This window comes from Primulina huaijiensis, chromosome 18 (assembly GCF_012295235.1).
Source record: "Primulina huaijiensis isolate GDHJ02 chromosome 18, ASM1229523v2, whole genome shotgun sequence".
Taxonomy (NCBI): domain Eukaryota; kingdom Viridiplantae; phylum Streptophyta; class Magnoliopsida; order Lamiales; family Gesneriaceae; genus Primulina; species Primulina huaijiensis.
The window spans coordinates 7,838,319-7,856,803 of record NC_133323.1 but is presented as its reverse complement, the minus strand read 5'-3'; the positions used below and the strand labels follow the sequence as shown (position 1 = coordinate 7,856,803).

The 18,485-nt window shown below is 34.4% G+C and overlaps 3 protein-coding genes and 1 non-coding gene across 4 annotated transcripts; 1 reads left to right on the top strand and 3 right to left on the bottom strand.

The window, feature by feature from the left end:
- Positions 1-1,248: 1,248 nt before the first annotated feature.
- On the bottom strand, positions 1,249-1,320 carry TRNAM-CAU (transfer RNA methionine (anticodon CAU)). The gene has a single exon. It is a non-coding gene; the product is annotated as a tRNA-Met (tRNA).
- Positions 1,321-1,438: 118 nt separating this feature from the next.
- On the top strand, positions 1,439-4,870 carry LOC140964683 (sphinganine C4-monooxygenase 2-like). The gene is made up of 2 exons (XM_073424555.1): positions 1,439-1,972; positions 3,835-4,870. The coding sequence occupies exons 1-2, from the start codon at positions 1,739-1,741 to the stop codon at positions 4,387-4,389; spliced, it is 789 nt and encodes a 262-aa protein (XP_073280656.1). The 5' UTR covers positions 1,439-1,738; the 3' UTR covers positions 4,390-4,870.
- A 3,593-nt stretch (positions 4,871-8,463) lies between these two features.
- LOC140964884 (protein PHYTOCHROME KINASE SUBSTRATE 2-like) lies at positions 8,464-10,080 on the bottom strand. The gene has a single exon (XM_073424856.1). The coding sequence runs from the start codon at positions 9,886-9,888 to the stop codon at positions 8,569-8,571; it is 1,320 nt and encodes a 439-aa protein (XP_073280957.1). The 5' UTR covers positions 9,889-10,080; the 3' UTR covers positions 8,464-8,568.
- Positions 10,081-16,366: 6,286 nt separating this feature from the next.
- Positions 16,367-18,485, bottom strand: LOC140965093 (large ribosomal subunit protein eL34-like). The gene is made up of 4 exons (XM_073425150.1): positions 18,281-18,485; positions 18,031-18,110; positions 16,808-16,917; positions 16,367-16,693 (listed from the first exon to the last, which is right to left on the bottom strand). The coding sequence occupies exons 1-4, from the start codon at positions 18,357-18,359 to the stop codon at positions 16,600-16,602; spliced, it is 363 nt and encodes a 120-aa protein (XP_073281251.1). The 5' UTR covers positions 18,360-18,485; the 3' UTR covers positions 16,367-16,599.

The following is an 18,485-nucleotide window of genomic DNA, read 5'->3' as shown; positions in this document are numbered from 1 at the left end:
GAGTTGAATTTATAATTTAAATAATAAATTCAAATGTTGAATTTATAATGTATTTAATTTATTAAGCTCAAAAGTTGAGTTTATTAATTAATAAATTAAATAAGGTGGGTATGTTTAATGGGCTTGTAAGAGTACAAGTCCATCATAATAAATAATTAAAGTTTTAATAGGCTTTGATTAAATTAATTAAACTAGTTGGACTAGCCCAATTAATTAAATCAAGCCCATTAATGTTAATTATGTAGTTAGGGTTTAAGTTAATTATAAATAATACAAAAAAAAGGTCAAATCCTACACCACCACCAACCACCCCTTCGAGACTCCCACTTCCAAAGAGAAAAAAAAAATTGGTCACTATTTTTGAAGGAAAATTTGAGCCATCTCTCAATTATTTTCTCTTCTACGCAAAATATCTTCCATATTTTCTAGTGCAAATTGGAAGAGGAACACACTATCTAGTCGTGGACTTGATAGGAGGATTTCTTGAAGAAAGTTCATAGAGAATCAACAAGAGCTAATCCGTTTATACAGGATTAGTTGGAGTCCAGTGATTTAATTTACAAAGGTATAATTTTTAAACATCCTGTGCATGTTTAATTCCTGAAAATCATACGAGTGTCCAAAAGAATTATTTTGTTTTCAAAATAAAATAAAAATTTTAAACTTCCGCTGCGTTTGGGCACGTAGAAAACCGAGATCCAACAGCAATAAGGCACGCAGAGGAGATTAAAAAAAAAAAAAACACACACACACACAGTAGCATGCAACTGACTAATGATGAAGTAGTTCTACTTTTAACCCTCTCTGTCTCATTAACAGCAAATGAAACCTGGAAAAACTATGCAATTTTTAAGGAACCACGCATGCTTTGATACAATGCTAGAATCATCAACAGGCTAGAAGAGCGGTAAAAAACAATGGTGACATCTGCCGAGATCGAGTACCAAAATAGACACAAGAAATCGAGATAGAATCTGGATACTGATAATTTAGATTTCAAGTATTCAATAATTTTATGCCAATTTTGAAAAAAAATAAAATATTTATGTAACTGAAAAATATATTTATGAATTTGTTTTGTTTGATTTTTTTTTAATAAAAAAATCTAAACGGTTTAAAGTGATATTTTTCGGTTTAATTAATTTTAAAACCGATTGAAATCACAATGAACTAAAAATGATCCAAATCAACGGTTTGATTTGTTGAGAAATTAAACAAAAAAGTAGTGGTTGGAAACCTTCATCTGAATATCAGAGCCAGGTTTCGATCCTGGGACCTGTGGGTTATGGGCCCACCACGCTTCCGCTGCGCCACTCTGATTTGTTGATAATTGACTCGGAAATAATTTTATATAAACAAATATTTATTGTAGTGAAGCCGGCAGCTGTCTTTCGTGGAAAAAGTCAAAGAACAAAGTCCAATTATTTTGAACCTTCTCGAAATCAAGATATTTTTTTTCTCTCTCTTTAAAATTTTTTAAAAATCAATCGTCATATTTGGAATCCCGTTTCGATTCTCACTTTTCCAGCGAACCCATTTTATGCCAATTACTTGATCCAGGCTGTGTCTGGATCTAGGGTTCTTTTTCTGATTTTCTTTTTCTTTTTCTTTTTCTTTTTCTTTTTCTTCCAATATAGATAACAGACGAATACATAATCCAACACGAATCCGCAGTCTGTGTTTTTATCGAAATCCCACTTGTAATCTCTCCCGGTAAGGCAGAATTTTCGAATTGGGTATGGAGATAATGAAGGTCTGGGACGTTTCGGATGAGATATTGGGCACTTTTGTACCGATAATTGTGTACTGGGTTTATTCAGGAATTTATATTACGCTAGGATTCCTCGATAATTACAGGCTGCACACGAGGAAAGATGAAGATGAGAAGAATTTGGCGTCCAAGAAAGATGTGTTCAAAGGGGTCCTTCTTCAGCAGGCTGTTCAGGCAGTTGTGGCCACCGTTCTCTTTGCCGTGAGTTGTTCTTTGTTTTCTTGAATTGGTTCAAGTATTATGTTGATGCATGGATGTAGTTGAGTTCTGAGCATGTAGAAATTTATTTGGGCTCGTTACGCTGAATTGAATTGATTATTTTATGATTGGTTTAATAAGTATGGTTTACACCAGGTATTGATAAATAGATGCATGTGTATTTATGTATGTACAGTTTGTTGAGGTTTACTTCATGGAAGTGCTGTTTAATATCGTAAATAACTGTTATTGTGGCGGTTCTATGGTTTGTAAAGTGCTCATTGTATGTAATTGTTTGAAGAATGGATGGATTTCCTTTTTTGGTATTATCTAATTTTGCATCCTTGTCGTTTGTGTGAGTTGGATTAGTGACGCCCTGGAAAAATTGGCATTATGTATTGTCGTTTGTTTCTTCTTAGCATTATATATACGAGTTGGATCAGTGGCGCCCTGAAAAAATTGTCATTATATATTGTTTCTTCTTGATATATTCGTCAGATACCAAATCAAAACAGGTGTCCTGAGACGTCACATTTATTAAGAAAGTTTTTTCCCACGTTTTTGTTTGTGTTTCGTTGTTTTCTGACTATTTTAATGTTCATCATCTTGTCTTATTTGTGTTAGGGCTAAAACAAACCTTGTTATTTGACTTCCAAATATGTAATTTAGGTTTCAGCTGTTATCCATATCTTAACGTATTTACTGGTCGTTATATGGATCATGGGGCATGGATAAGTGTCTTAGTTCTCAGATTTTGTCTTTGACATCTTAGATTTTGGAAAATGAGGTTTTCGAGAACTCCCTGTCTGATGGAGGAAAATAAGGTTTTTGAGAACTCCCTGTCTGCCAATCTTTTATGTGGTGGAAAATAAGGTTTTTGAGAACTGCCTGTCTGCCAATCTTTTATGGTAATATGAAGTGTGCTAAAGCTTAAAGTCATTCGTGAGAAGGAGACAGACGAGCTGGTCGGAAAGCAGTGGGATTAGAGCCGTATTGATAAAAACTAACTTTCCAAGTCGTTTCTGCTTCGTTTACATCCTAATATGGGAATGTTGATGGAAACCAAGTATAAATGCATTCCTATTCTATTGAATAGAGGAGTGGTGCAAATTGACTTCTTGCCTTTTTTATTTGCTTCTCTCGTAAGTACTCAAAACCTTCAAATTTCCCCTTTTTCATCGCAGGGTAGCGTACAGTTGTTTAAGGGTCGATCAACTAGACTTTGTCCATTTAGGGCATAGATATCATTTAGTCCCGCCTTAAGAGTTGGATTCACGTTCCCATGGCAGTAAACATTTTTTATTTTTTCCTCAACCATGATATGTTAGGAAAAAAGGATGGCACAAAACTTCATCACTCCAAACCTGGAACTTAAGGAACCAGCATATATACTTCCATAGTTCCATTCATCAATCCAGTAAATATACTGATGTACATATGAATTTCTTTAATCATGTACTAGCGTCGAAAATAGTGACAGATTGCGTTCAAGTTGATTATGAGTTTGGTGCTCTGTATAACAGTTGCATGAAACATTAGTGAAAAATTAAGCTATGTAGTGGATTCCATAGCAAATGTTTCAGTGGAAATATTTTATGTGATTAAAATTTAAATGATTGAAAATAATCTGAAGCATTTCTATTCACTTATTTGACTGAGCTGGTCTCTATGGAGCTTTGTATATTTAGACACATACTGGAGGTGATTCCTGCCAGGAAATGTTTTTGTGATGGCTTGAATTTTCTATATCTTCGTGTTTGAAGCAATAATTTTCCAGTTATGTTTCATGTCTTGAGCTTTTCTAGCTCGACATGTGTTATTCTTTCGCTCTATATTTCTAAATAGTAACTATGTTTGTCATGTAGGTTACTGGAAGTGACAATGAAGCTGCGCAAGCTCAACATGCCTCCCTCATTGTTCTTGCCCGACAGTTTTTTGTCGCTATGGTGGTATTAGATACCTGGCAATATTTCATGCATCGTTACATGCACCACAACAAGTTCTTGTACCGGCATATCCATTCTCAGCATCACCGGCTTGTTGTCCCGTACGCTTTTGGAGCTTTGTACAACCACCCTTTGGAGGGTCTTCTTCTTGACACAATCGGCGGAGCTTTATCATTCCTGGTCTCAGGCATGTCTCCTCGAGCTTCCATCTTCTTCTTTTCCTTTGCTACCATCAAAACAGTTGATGATCACTGTGGACTATGGCTACCCGGAAATCTATTCCACATTTTCTTTAGAAACAACTCCGCCTATCATGATATTCACCATCAGCTATATGGCAACAAGTATAACTTTTCGCAGCCATTCTTTGTCACGTGGGATAGGATTCTCGGCACTTACATGCCTTATTCACTCGTGAAGAGATCTTCTGGGGGTTTTGAAGCTCAGCCTATAAAAGTTGGCAAGGAAAACTAACAAAGATAAACCACTGCCGGCCTGTCGGTATAGTTTTTTGTCTCATTTTTAGCATATTCGATGATTGGGTGTTTTATGATTTTGTGCATATCTCTACATCTTACACGACATCTGATGTATTATATTCCGCCTCTTTTCCGTTGAAATGTTTGAAATAAATTATCGAGGTGGAAGCTTTTCTTGGAGACAGCTAGACTCTGCGCCACACGATGATCTTGTCTGTTAAATTCGAACTTTAGTTTTACCCGTTGTAAACTTTAATTTGAATCTTGAATGTGACTATAGTTTTGATACGGTTTTGTCTAATGTAAGGCTACCTTTTTCAGAGTATAAGCAGATTAAGTTCATCAATGAGAAAATGTTTCCCATAAGACATGGTCCTTTTACTTGGTATCACCTTACAAATGTACGATGAAATATTGTGTTTGGATTGAGATTGAGATATTTGAAATAATAGATTTCAAATCCATTTGATTGTTTCGATGAATGGAATTTCAGTTTGTTGCATCGTTAACTTATGTAAATGTAATGGTATATATATTGTCAATGGAATGTAATTTTAAATATGTCAAAGATGAATATCATTTCAAATTTATCCATTGTAATCTTTGTTCTAAATCAAATTTCTGGATCCAAACAGATAAAAAGGTCTTTGTTCTTTGTAGAAGACATGGATTAACATCGAATGTTTCTTTTTTGGGTTTGATTCAGTGGGGCTGAACACAGATGGTTGTCGTCTTCTGACTTCTTTTCTGGTTTAATTCTGCTTCAGAATTGGCTGCAGTTGTGTTGTTCAGCATTTACAGCAAAATATATCTTGATAGAAACCTAGCAATATGTTGGTTACAAAGATCTTGAGCTAATATTCTAACGTTTGGATGTTTTCTATCCAATACAAATATTACGGTCTAAGGTATAAAACTCGGATAATCGACGTTAGATCTTATTGGAACAATCGCAAATAGAATTTCTTTGAAACTTTTATGTTTGTTTGGATGTTATTTCCCATGAGAATGAGAATCTTGAATAGTTCAATTCATATGCGTTGAGAAAAGATCATATAATCATATAGTTTGCCCATAAAATGATTAAAAAATAAAAGTATATAAATAATGAAGTCGTAGAGGCCCCACTCGTAGACTATAGCTTTGTCTTGATTAAAGAAAAACGGAGTAAGCCCACAATGAAATCTTGTGATTTAATTAAATCGATTCACTTCAATAATTGATTTTCAAGATGACCCCCCATTGTGTTGAAATCTGGAACAAGCCTTCTAAAAATATCTTTAAGTTTTGTGTATTTGAAATTTGAATCTTCTTTTTCCCTTTTTTTTTTTTGTGGAAAAGGCGTATTGAATCTTGCAATTGGACGGACAACTTCCGAGTTTGTGGTCCGAAAACAGTGTGATCTTTGAGCAGTGTTCTAAAAAGTGATGTCTAGTGTCGTCCAAGACCGCATAGGCGGCTTCTGGTCACTGGGCAGTCGTTCACTGCCCTGATTTTTCGTGGTCGTCTAAGTGGTCGTCTAATATAATATATATAATTTTTTTAAAAAAAATTTGTTTGACATTTTTTTCAATCAATTTGTTCCGTAGAGAGAGGAAGAATTGTTTTGTTCTGTACAGAGAGGAAGAATTGTTATTGATTTTAGTATGAATCCGATGGAGATGAATTATTGGAGAAATAAGAAGATAAAAAAAACATATATATTTATAGAAAAAACTGTATAGACGACTGCCTATACACCTAAGTTGTAGACGATGAGCGGCCGTCTACCTATTGTTCACCGCTTTTAAAAACAGTGTGGGAGATGCAATTGGAGTAGTGGTGGAACCACCACTTATCCGAACAATAATAACATACTATGGCAAAATAATTACACACACTTTCAAATGTTTCCCATTACCCCCTTATTTTTTAAGAAAGAAAAACTCGACAAAATTAAAAATTCAAACAATAACTTTAATTCAAAATCCCAAAACATAATTAGATTTCACACAAATACATAAAGAAAATTATTTTATATTAAAAGCAAATATGCCGAGGCTTCCCATATACATATACGGTTCGTGGCTTAAAGTTGAGTGAACTCTCTCTTCTTTTTTATCCCATGTATTTTCTATCTATATCTAATATAATCTGAACTACATAGACAGTCGCAAAAGTGGGGTTTGCACCAAAAACCTACTAGGAGACTGAGTTTGACAGTTTTCCCAGCAAATATACATGTTCTCGTTTGTTATACTTTGTTGTATATTTTCTTTAAGATTATTTTCCCAATTATCCATCATCTCAAACATCGCCTCCATGGAGCCATCTAGCTTCCGAACATTCAAGAGTGAGAGCTTCCCAATGGGCCCATCCGCCATCACTCTCTCTTCATATATCCATCCATTTGACTGCTGCTGCTGCATTAAGTTCTTGGGCACTTGTGATGCATTATTTGCTGACATGACTTACTCCTTTGTTTGCATCGATTTTCACGTTGAATCTTGGAACCCATGATGACATGCAATATATGCAAGTAGCTAGCTATACATATATCCTCATTCGACCATCTTCTATAATATTGCATGAGTGAAATTGAGAGGTTTTGCTTCTTAAATGAACGAGTGGCCTAATATAACCAAACCGGGCAAAAATTCTCTATTACGATTAAAATTATAAATTTTATTTCTTCTTTTTAATAAGTTTTTTTTTTTAAATTCAAAAATTTAAAACAAAAATATGTGCTCCGACATAGCTCAATCTCTATGTTAACACCTCCACATTTCTCCCGTAGAAGTACTTTCGCCATCGTCTAACGGCCGCCCACGGCTCCTTACCAACTTAGTTGTTGCACTGATATTTGTTCATCTGTTTATTTATTTAATTTTTTACTTGTCATTTTATCATAATTATAAAGGTCCAATCAAGAAATTTTAGTGTGGGATGGAGTAAAATAAATTATATCTTGTCAACCAACCTTTTTTTTTTTTGGAGAGATTCCAGCAACTTTCCCTATACTTATTATCTTCCTTTTTTCTGCATAAATAAATTTATTACAGTTGATGTGTTGCTGCTGGTCTTGAGCTTCTCATGCCATGAGGCGTTGTGTCCTGTTGTGCGGAAGCGAGGGGTCCATTTCATTAATAATAATATGGATCGGTACATATATATCTACAGCTACAGTGCAAAGCTCGTTATAGCAGTCGAGTGCGTGTACTGTGTGTTTGTAGAAAATTATTATTCTAAGATGGCTTCATTTTTTTTTTGGAAAATGATTTTTTTGGGTTGCTCTATTAAGTTTTGATTTTAGAATATTTTGGCTTAATTGTTGATGTGATATTTGACCATCGGCAATTTTCGATAACAGATTAGACATTTTTCTATGAAACGTTGGCGTTTCATATGTTCATAAGCAGTTAAACAAAAATAAATAAAAATTAAAAATTAATATATCAAAATCAAATTTTGAAAACTTAGTAGACTGAAATCCAAAATTGAACAAATTAGTTGACCAAAAAAATGTGTTTCCTTGTTAACTTTCACAAAAATAATATTCTAACAAACGGTAAAAAATAGAATTTCTTATTGAAATTCTAACTCAACAGCAGTCCGCAAAACCATTCAGTGTCATGTGTACATGAATTATGAAGGTCCAAATCTTTATAAATATACTCGTAATTAAAATATATATAAAAATTCTATAAAATTTTAAAATTTTGGTTTTAATACATTATTTTTTAATTTTCGACTATTTTGTTTTAATTATTGATGTGACATATGACAAACTATTAATTTTCAACAGCATGTCGAATGTGATATTATAATTTTTCGATGTCAAATCAACAATTAGATCAAAATAACATAATATTAAAAATTGCTGTAATAAAACCAAACTATAAAACATCAGTCAATCAAAACTCAAAATTTAACAAATAATTGGATAAAAAAAAATCATGTTTCTTTTCAATCATTTATCTTCGAATTTTAGTCCGTTTTTCCCAGAACACGTATCCATATGTGGACATCGTGGACATCAGATGTCATGACTAAAAACAAAAAAATTGAACACTAAAATTGAAATTTGACGATATATATTACATTAAACTAAAATTTGCAATTTTCCCATTATTATACATCATTGTTACTATTATAACAATTGATTAAACAAACAGCATAGACAAATATAAACATTTTACATGATGTATAAAAGATTTTTTGCACCTCCAGATTGTGATCGACATAACTTTTGTCCGTCAAATGATGGCTCCCTGATTTTGGCGCTGAAACCCACCTCGTTATTCTCCCCGTTAAATCTTGAAACTGGTGATTTTTGCAATAATCTCGCATTGGAATATGCCTTTGTATTAAGTTTATGCACATTTCCAGCCACTCCAACAGCTTTCTGATTCTTACACCCGGACAGAAAACTGGACGATGAATTTTTCACTTTCTTGCTGATTTTATGAGTCGTACTTATGGTGGATTTCGCATCATCCGAATCCGACAGGGCGGAAAAGTCCGCCGCACTGGTGGTGATCACGCTCCACTCGACGCTTGCTTCGCTTGGTGCGTAATCGTTTTGGCCCGAAGGGAAATCTGATCCCTGCCTGGAAAGAAAAAGACCGCGGTTGTTTTTGGGCATGCTCTCGATTTCAAACGTCTCCGAACTTGCATCACGGTGATCGCTTTCAGGACGAGTTTCATCAAAGTCTATTGCCCCGGAAATTGGAGGGATTTTGATAAGGTTCTCCACTCTACCTGGAGTTATTGCATTCCATGCAAACATGTTAAATTTTTTCTCCAGGCCACTAAAGTATATCCTGTCATCGAGTTCCGGAGAACCAAACACTTCCAGGGATTTCCTCTTGTTATTACCTTCTTCGTCATGATTTCCAGGATTCGGGCTGAAAACAGGGAAGCTGAAATGGCTATCTGAGTTCAACCTGAATCCAGGCTCATCAGACTTTACAAAATTACGCCCTGATTCCGAGTTCTTCACGCCCTGATCCCTGATTTTCTCTTCTGGTCTTGAATTCCAATTTTCCACCACACAATCACTAATATCATTAGAACCCTTGCCAATGCAAGAACAGCTAATAATATCAAGAAATGTAATCCTCTTGTTCATCTTTCCAGGCTCCTGGTTTCTTGAAACACAGTGCATCAGCCTGCTCCGGCTATTGCAGCTCGATTTACAGCGCGACTCGGAACGTGTGCTCGGGAAAGACGTCCACCGTCGAGTTTTCACCGAAAGTAATTCGAACGGGTCATCTTTCTTGCCCTGATCAACATAGAGTAATTCTTTCTTCACGATTTTGCAAGTTTGATTCGTCCCTTCATTGAAGTATTTATGGGCATCGAATACATCGATTTCTCTGTATTCTGCCTTCTTTCTTCCTGATAACGTAAGCACAAAGTTTTCCTCGTTTTCATTCAAGTACGAAGAGAAGGAAGCACCCCTTCTGGCACTGCTGCCGTTGGAAGGAGTTAGGGTTATTACAGGCATTGCCATTCTTGTGATTCTACGCAAGAAACGAAAAACAGAAGAGATGCTGTAAGAAAAAATGGCAGAAAAAATGAAACAAAAAAAATGAGAAAAATTTGCAGATATTTTGTGAATTGTAGGGTTTGAAAGACAAGTCGAGGTTTGGTCTGAGTTCTTGATCAGTATAAGGAAGGGAAATTAAATAGGAACAGGAGAAGGAAGGGTGCCTGAATAAATGGAGAGGGGCCCTTTAATTTGATGGGATCTTGAAGAAAATCCAAATTCATGGATATTGTTTTTTCAAGAAAATAATTAAATGAGTCAAAATATAATATAATATAAATCAAGAAATAGACAATATAGATGATTGGTGTGTGATANTTTGTCATTCTATTAAAATACGTGTGATAAATATACAACTTTTCGATGTGGCTCGAAAAATATTGAAAATGAATTTGTAATATTTATCAAATTTTAATCAAAACCGAACATGTTCGATCTTTTTTTTTAGTCAAATTTGTGTCCAAATTATATTGATTGAAAATTAGCGATCCACTGGCGAACTTTACTATTTTGTTAATCTAATAGAATTTTGTATTAAATAAATATATTTTGAATCTTTAAAATATTAATTTTCGAGCAATAGTTCGAATAGTTCACTAACATGCTTGAATTTTTCTAGCTGAACTCGAGCTTTACTTCAAACAGGATATGAGCAAAAAATAATTTTAATTATTCAAACTTTGATTCAAGTTTGAATATATCTAATTAGGTCATGTCGAAATTTTTCCGGACCATATAATTCATTTTAAAGTATTTTAAATCATTTTTCCGCTGCATATTTAAATAATTCATTATTTTTTTTATAATTAAACATAATTTAAGTTACCGAGCCTCACATTAGTCTTACATTTTTTCATATTCGACTCGATTTAGTTCGTATACAACCATGTGATTACATTATTTAAAATATAATTTTAATCCTCTCCAATAATAAAAGTATCATTTATTTAGTTCCTTCCCCAAATACAAGTGTCCTTCATTTCTCCCAATATGTTGGACATGTTAGAAGAGTAATTGAAACATGATATTTGGGTGATTGTACAGTTTAAATATTATAATTGCATCATTACACCAGCTATAGACGTTTTTAGTAAAGCAGCAAACGTTCGGTCCAATAATTGATATTAGAGCTTGGCACTTGGCTGATGTATGGTTTTAAAGATTAAACTTGCACCATTACTAGTAGGTATAACTTTCGGTTAAACAGCAAATACTTGGTACTACACAACATATGTTAATTTTTTTTGTTTAAAGTAAAAACCTAATACACAAAATTTTAAAGCAATAAGCATTTATGCTATAATCGATCATCTCTAAACTGCATCAGGTGTAGACCACTCGATGAATAATGAAAAATCTAAGATTGAACTCAAACAAGTATCTTAACATTGTACTACAGTCTATATACATATTTCGAAACCAAGTGATCATATGAACATGTCGAGAAACAATAGCATGAAAGAGATCGAAGATAGTGTTTGAGTTGTTATAAATTTTAAAATATTGAAGTTATAGCGTTAAGATAACTATAAATTTAGATAAAATAAGAGTAGTTGGATTTTAATTTTACCCGTGGTGGATGCACTTGATTGTGTGTCCCATGTTACAGTATCAATCCTGCCATGCACATAATCAAAACTACAGAATCCCTTTTGCAACCATGTGAAGAATATATTAGTTTATTCAGAAAAACCACAGCATTACAGCCAATGTCTGCCTGAATTTATAGCATGTTGTAACCTTTTGACTCGCAATAATGCAGTTTCTCATGCCTTTTGTCGGCAAATATTTCACTTGTGAACAAAATATGTGTATTTTCACACTTTCAATCAATCCGATCTGGTTGGAGATAGTATTTTTAATTATTTTATTTGGGTCGATAATTTTTTTGCAGTAATTGTGTACCTGTGTTAAAATGGTTTTTTTTTTATATAAGTATTGTTGTGAAAAAGTAAAAATTTACGATAAAAAGTAAAAATCTTAAACTCTCAAAATTATCACACTACACACTTTATAATATTTTTCTCTCAACTCAATTGTGATTTTCTTCATAAATGAGAGATCTATTTATAGAAAATCTTTACAAACAATCCAAAAATAAATTACATCATTACCTTCATCATCACACACAAATTTCAACATTCAACACCTAATTTTACATAATTTTCAACATTCAACATTATAATTTTCAACAGAAATATTTCACATTTTCAACAATCCCCCTTGTGATGATGATCATAATACAATTGTCTTCATTACGTGTTTTTATACTGCCTCGTTAAAAACCTTACTAGGAAAAACCCATTGGAATAAAAACCATAGTAAGGGAAAAAGAGTGCAGTCACGTAAACTCCTCCTCATCATGACATGAACAATTCTTCACAAATTTCGTAGATTGCGCATCCCAATATTATATATGTGCTTTCTGAATATTGTCGTTGGAAATGTCTTTGTGAAGAGATCTGATGAATTTTTACTTGATTGAATGTGACGAACATCAATATATTTATTCTTCTCAAGCTCCTTGGTGAATGCGAAAAACTTAGGAGGAATATGTTTAGTTCTGTCGCTTTTTATGTATCCTTCTTTCATTTGAGCAACACATGCAGCATTATCTTTATATAAAATTACAGGCTTCTCATCGAATGATAATCCGCATGAGATTTGGATATGTTGGGTCATTGATTTTAACCACACACATTCACAGCTTGCTTCATGTAGTACGATAATCTCGGCATGATTTGATGAAATTGTTACGAGCGTTTGTTTCTGTGAACTCCGAGAAATTGCAGTGCCTCCACGAGTAAATACATATCCAGTTTGGGAACGTGCCTTGTGTGGATCAGATAAGTATCCAGCATCGTCATAACCAATTATACTTGGATTAGCATCTTTTGAATACAAAAGTCCCAAGTCTGTCGTTCCTCGTAGATAACAGAATATATGTTTAATTCCGTTCCAGTGTCTCTTTGTTGGATATGTGCTAAATCTTGCCAATAAATTTACGACAAAAGATATATCAGGCCTTGTACAATTTGTAAGATACATAAGGGCACCGATAGCACTTAAATATGGTACTTCTGGACCAAGAATATCTTCATCATCTTCACATGGACGGAATGGATCCTTTTCTATGTTTAATGATCTAACAACCATTGGCGTTCTTAAAGGATTTGATTTATCCATATTAAAACATTTAAGGATCTTTTCTGTATAATTTGTCTGGTGGACAAATATTCCACATTCTTTTTGTTCAATTTGTAGCCCCAGACAATACTTTGTTTTTCCAAGATCCTTCATTTCAAATTCTTCCTTCAAGTATGACACAACTTCTTTAATTTCTTTATTTGTTCCAATGATGTTTAAATCATCAACATATACAGCAATAATTACGCATCCGGATGTTGNTTAAAATAATCTAGAGAATATATAAAAATAATTCAATAATTATTTAATTTGGATAATTTTATGTTATTTATAAAATTTATAGTGTTTTATAATAATTTTTTAATAATTAAATAAAATTTATAGTGTTTTATTTTGTGACCCATGCATGTAANAATTGCATTATTTACATATCCCTTTTTCAACAAGTGATCACTTAGCCGATTATACCACATTCGGCCGGATTGCTTTAACCCATATAATGATCTTTGTAATTTCACAGAATAATATTCTCTAGGTTTTGAACTTTGTGCTTCAGACATCTTAAATCCTTCAGGGATTTTCATATATATATTACTATAAAGTCATCCATATAAGTAAGCTGTAACAACATCCATAAGATACATTTCTAAATTTTCAGATACCGCCAAGCTAATCAAATACCGAAACGTAATTGCATCCATCACAGGAGAATACGTTTCTTCATAATCAATTCCAGGCCTTTNCTTTTTTCCGGAGACAAAAAGTAATGAGTAGGTCTATTGTGAAACGATCTAACGAATATTTCTCTGTGAGACGATTCAACCTTACAGATATTCACAATAAAAATTAATACTATTTTTCATGGATAACTCAAATAAGATATCCGTCTCACAAAATACGATCCGTGAGACCGTCTCACATAAATTTTTGCTAAACATAGAAGCCCAACTGCTAATGATAGGATATACCTTGATTGAGACTAATCCATAAATATTTAGACAATATTGATACCGAGGATCACATGACATCTCCACAATTAATATTTTTGAACCCGAAAATGAAAGCCATTTTGGTCCTATGTTTTCTTCCTGTTTGTACTTAAAGGAACAACACATTGCACCAGATTTAGATTTTCTTGGATTCTAAAAGGATTACTAAACAGGGTATCATGGCTATTGTTTCTTGGATTCTAAAAGGTTACAAAATAGGGTATCATGGCTTGGTTCGGAAGAATCGAATTCGCTGTCAGGTGGGCTTTTCGCGGGTCAGATTCATGTACGGACTTACAGAGCTTTAGTTGAACTCGAACAAGTTCGAGAATTAAATCAAGCCTGATTCAAGTCGAAACCCTGCGAAATGGGCTTCATGTGAAGCATGAACATATCAAATACAAACTCAGTAGGTAATATTAGTACTATGCATGACTCATTTCACACCGACAATGAACCACAAAAAACTAACTGCAGCTGGAAATCAATAAATAGTACTAATATTACAAGAGCTCGACTAAATACAACATACAGAACTATTCATCCATGGTTAAATATGCTAATCTAAGCCCAACTAAAAGTCCCCCGTCCCATTCTGCAGCGAAAATGTCAGCCCAGTAAAATGGAGAAGGCGTCCAATATTCCCTTTGATTATGTACAAGAAATCAAAGCATCACAAGCTTGGAATGAATCGTGTCATTTCTGCAAATAATGACTCCGTCGGCTCTTATTGTGTACACGTGGAATTGCCCCAATATTGTTCAACAGCAATGAGTATTTTTTCCAGGGTTCTAAAAAGCCCGCTTAAGCCTCGCTTAAGTGCGCTTAAGCTTGAAGCTCGGCAAANATTCTATCACCACATTATAAGAAAATATATCATCAATTTCTTCTATATCTTTTCGGTTCCATATTTTTTCAGTATTAATATAATTGATAGAGATTTCACGATTCTCGTCAGTTTGTGGTTCTGACAGATCTTCATGTGTTTCTTCATGAACATCATTCTTTATTTTGTGATCATCATGTGTTTCTTCAAGAACATCATTCTTTATTTTTTGATCATCGTGTTTCTTTATGAATTTTCTTTTCCCAGGATTTTTATCCTTGGAACCGACTGGCCTTCCACGCTTCAGCGTTTTATGACATCATGACATTGTTCAATTTGTTTATTTGGAATTTCAATTCGAGCAACATCATTTACAGCATGTATATATGATTTAGTTATCCTTTTTGCATATGTAAACGCATCTGGTATTTGATTTGCTATTCTTTGCAAGTGCACAATTTGCTGTACATCTTTATCACATTGTTGTGTTCTTGGATCCAGATGTAACAATGATGATAAATATATACCATGTAATTTCTTTTTCGGTATGTTTCTTGTCTCCCCCTAACATTGGGAAGATTTCCTCATTAAAATGACAATCAGCAAAACGTGCTGTGAACACGTCGCCTGTCTGAGGTTCAAGATATCGAATGATTGATGGACTATCATAACCGATATAAATTCCAATCTTTCTTTGAGGTCCCATTTTCTTTCGTTGAGGTGGTGCAATAGGCACATACACCATACATCCAAAAATTCTCAGATGAGAAATGTCTGGTTCTTTACCAAATGCAAGCTGCAATGGGGAGTATTTATGATATGCACTTGGTCTGATGCGAATTAATGAAGCAGCATGTAAAATTGCATGTCCCCATATAGAAATAGGGAGCTTTGTTTTCATAATCATTGGTCTAGCAATCATTTGCAGACGTTTAATCAATGATTCAGCCAATCCATTNGCTTGAAAAGCTTGGAGCTCGACATCCGAATTTCGGGACGCTTCACGCATTTTAGAACCTTGATTTTTTTCTGGAACAAGGGGGCCATCATCTTGAAATCCCATCTCATATTTCCAATCATCTTCTTCACCTCGACAAGTGCATCATCAACTTCATCTCGTAATACAACCGCACATTCTGGACGTATATATCGATTTTTTGAACCAGTTTATTAGATGAAAACGAACTAACTCCAGATTCCATTTGGAATGGATTTTCATCTCGTGAAAACCCTCACCACAGGGTCTCGAGAAACGCCATCAACTATTCTTCTTCTTCTTCGTTAGATATGTCAACTTGCATTTTTGTATGATTTTGATTAATTTTAATACACATGGCTTTTCTCGAGGGCACGAAGAAGGGATAGATTTGGTAAATTTGATGTTGGATTCTTCTTTGCATGCATTCCAAAACACGACAAATACGCAGTATATTCATACATCAAAACATCAAATTCTAACGAAAATTAGCAGACTCGGAGCTAAGAAAGGCGCAATAGTAGAATTACATAAAAGAAATCAAATAAGTTCAGGTGCAAGAGGGAAAATCACAAAATCTTTTGAATTTTCGACAAACTGAAGACAAAAAACAAGTGACTCTTTCGAGAATTCAAAGAAAATACAAATATTAGTGAAGCTTTAAAGCCTCACAATACAATTCCATGATTTCCTTGAGCGATTGTAATCCAAAACTAGTTCAGAATCTGGCTGGCACTTCAGCTTTTAGAAGAAAGCTTGTCCTTGGCTTTTTGTATCTTCAAAACTTTCTTCACGATCTTTTGTTCTTCAACCAAGAAAGCTCTAATGATCCTATATCCAGGCATAGATGATTGATGTTAGTATTTACCAGAAACAAAAATTGAAAACGAAGCTGACTTGAGAAACATTGAAAATGAAGATGAATTCATAAAAAAAATAACAAACCTTTCCCGGACGGCACTACCAGACAACACGCCACCATAAGGACGGTTGACAGTCCTCCGGTTTCGGGATAATCTAGACCTCTTGTACTCCGCAGGTCTTAAATGAGGAATCTGCGATATGACAAACAGTAGAGTACTTGCTGATCCGTAGATTTTAGCACAGAAATGCAAAGGACCAAAGCTTAAGATTTATAATATGAAAACTCAATAGTGATAGCTAATTTTCCAGATATACATAATAGGATCACAAGACAATGCTAACCACCACAGCCTCACAACACATAATACCATTATGTCTATTTGAAACTACTAGAAAAAACTTCCCATTCTATCTTCATCAACAGAGCAGAACAGCATAAATGTCAAGGATTCTTATCAATCAAGTTTCTCTGAAAATATCACATGCCAATAGGCCTATCATCTATCATCACCAACTTAAACATGAGTGCGTTCACTACCACGATATCATAATGCAAGAATAGCCTTGTCATAGTCGTTAAAAGCCCTAATAGCACTTACCTAAGCTCAAAACTCAACAAGGTTCAGCTCAAGTGTCCCAAAGCTATGCTTTTTGATGACGAGGGTCCCTTAACCCGGAGGTCCCAACATTCACGAATATTACATGTTATATGTAATTAATATTTTTATATTCTGATTCTACCCTATTCTTCTCACTTCAAACGTGCATAGCTGTGCACATAGGGTCTAAGTTTATGATACTCATGCACCTAAGTGGGCATTCCACTTCTAATAACTACTCAAATGACATTGAAATTCAAGTATAAACAGAGTGATCCCAAATAGCATTAAGTGTTTCATTTTTGTTCCATTCTCTCAGTTACTCCTATAAAATATATAATTTTTTGCTGCCATATACTTTACCAATGAACACTGACAGGAAGAAAGATTGTATTCCCATTTCCCACATTTCTCAAACATTGAGAAATAAGCATATATGAGGGCATCATGCATCATGAGATGTGTGCATTCCCTGCATCCACCAACACTTTCGACAACACCGCACAAGAATCGTTGAACAATCAAACAGCCCACACAAATGGGTATTCAGATATTCCAGCTGACATAAATCCCATACGAATTCATAAAAACCTTGGTTGAAACACACAGATTAGTTAGAGCTAACATCACATGGAACAAAACAATCGATTAATTTAACTAAAGGCGCATTGAAACACACAGATTACTTCGAAAATAGAGAACTACCCCTTGGATTCTTTTTCCAGTAACAGGGCATTTAGGGCCATTCGCCCTCTTCTTAGTAGTCTGGTACACTAGCTTCCCACCTGTATTCACACAAATAACAAACAATCCATCAACAAAACACGCAATCGACCTACAGAATGCAAAGAATTCAGAAAGCATGACATCAGATTCACAAAAAAAAAAAAGATTAAACCCATCAAATTACTGCAAAATCACTCCTCCTCCTTCAAGCTCAAGGTTCCAAAATTACCGGGGGTTTTCACGACGCGGTGCTGATTGGACTTCGTGGCATAGCTGTGCCGCTTCCTGTAGGTGAGCCGCTGCACCATTTTCACCTTCTTCGGGTCTTCGGATTATGGGACTCCGAGGCAAAGAGGGTACTCTTCTTAGCAAGTAGGGTTATTTAAATGTAGGGGGACTGGATTGAAACCCTAGCATGTACGGCTGAGATCTTT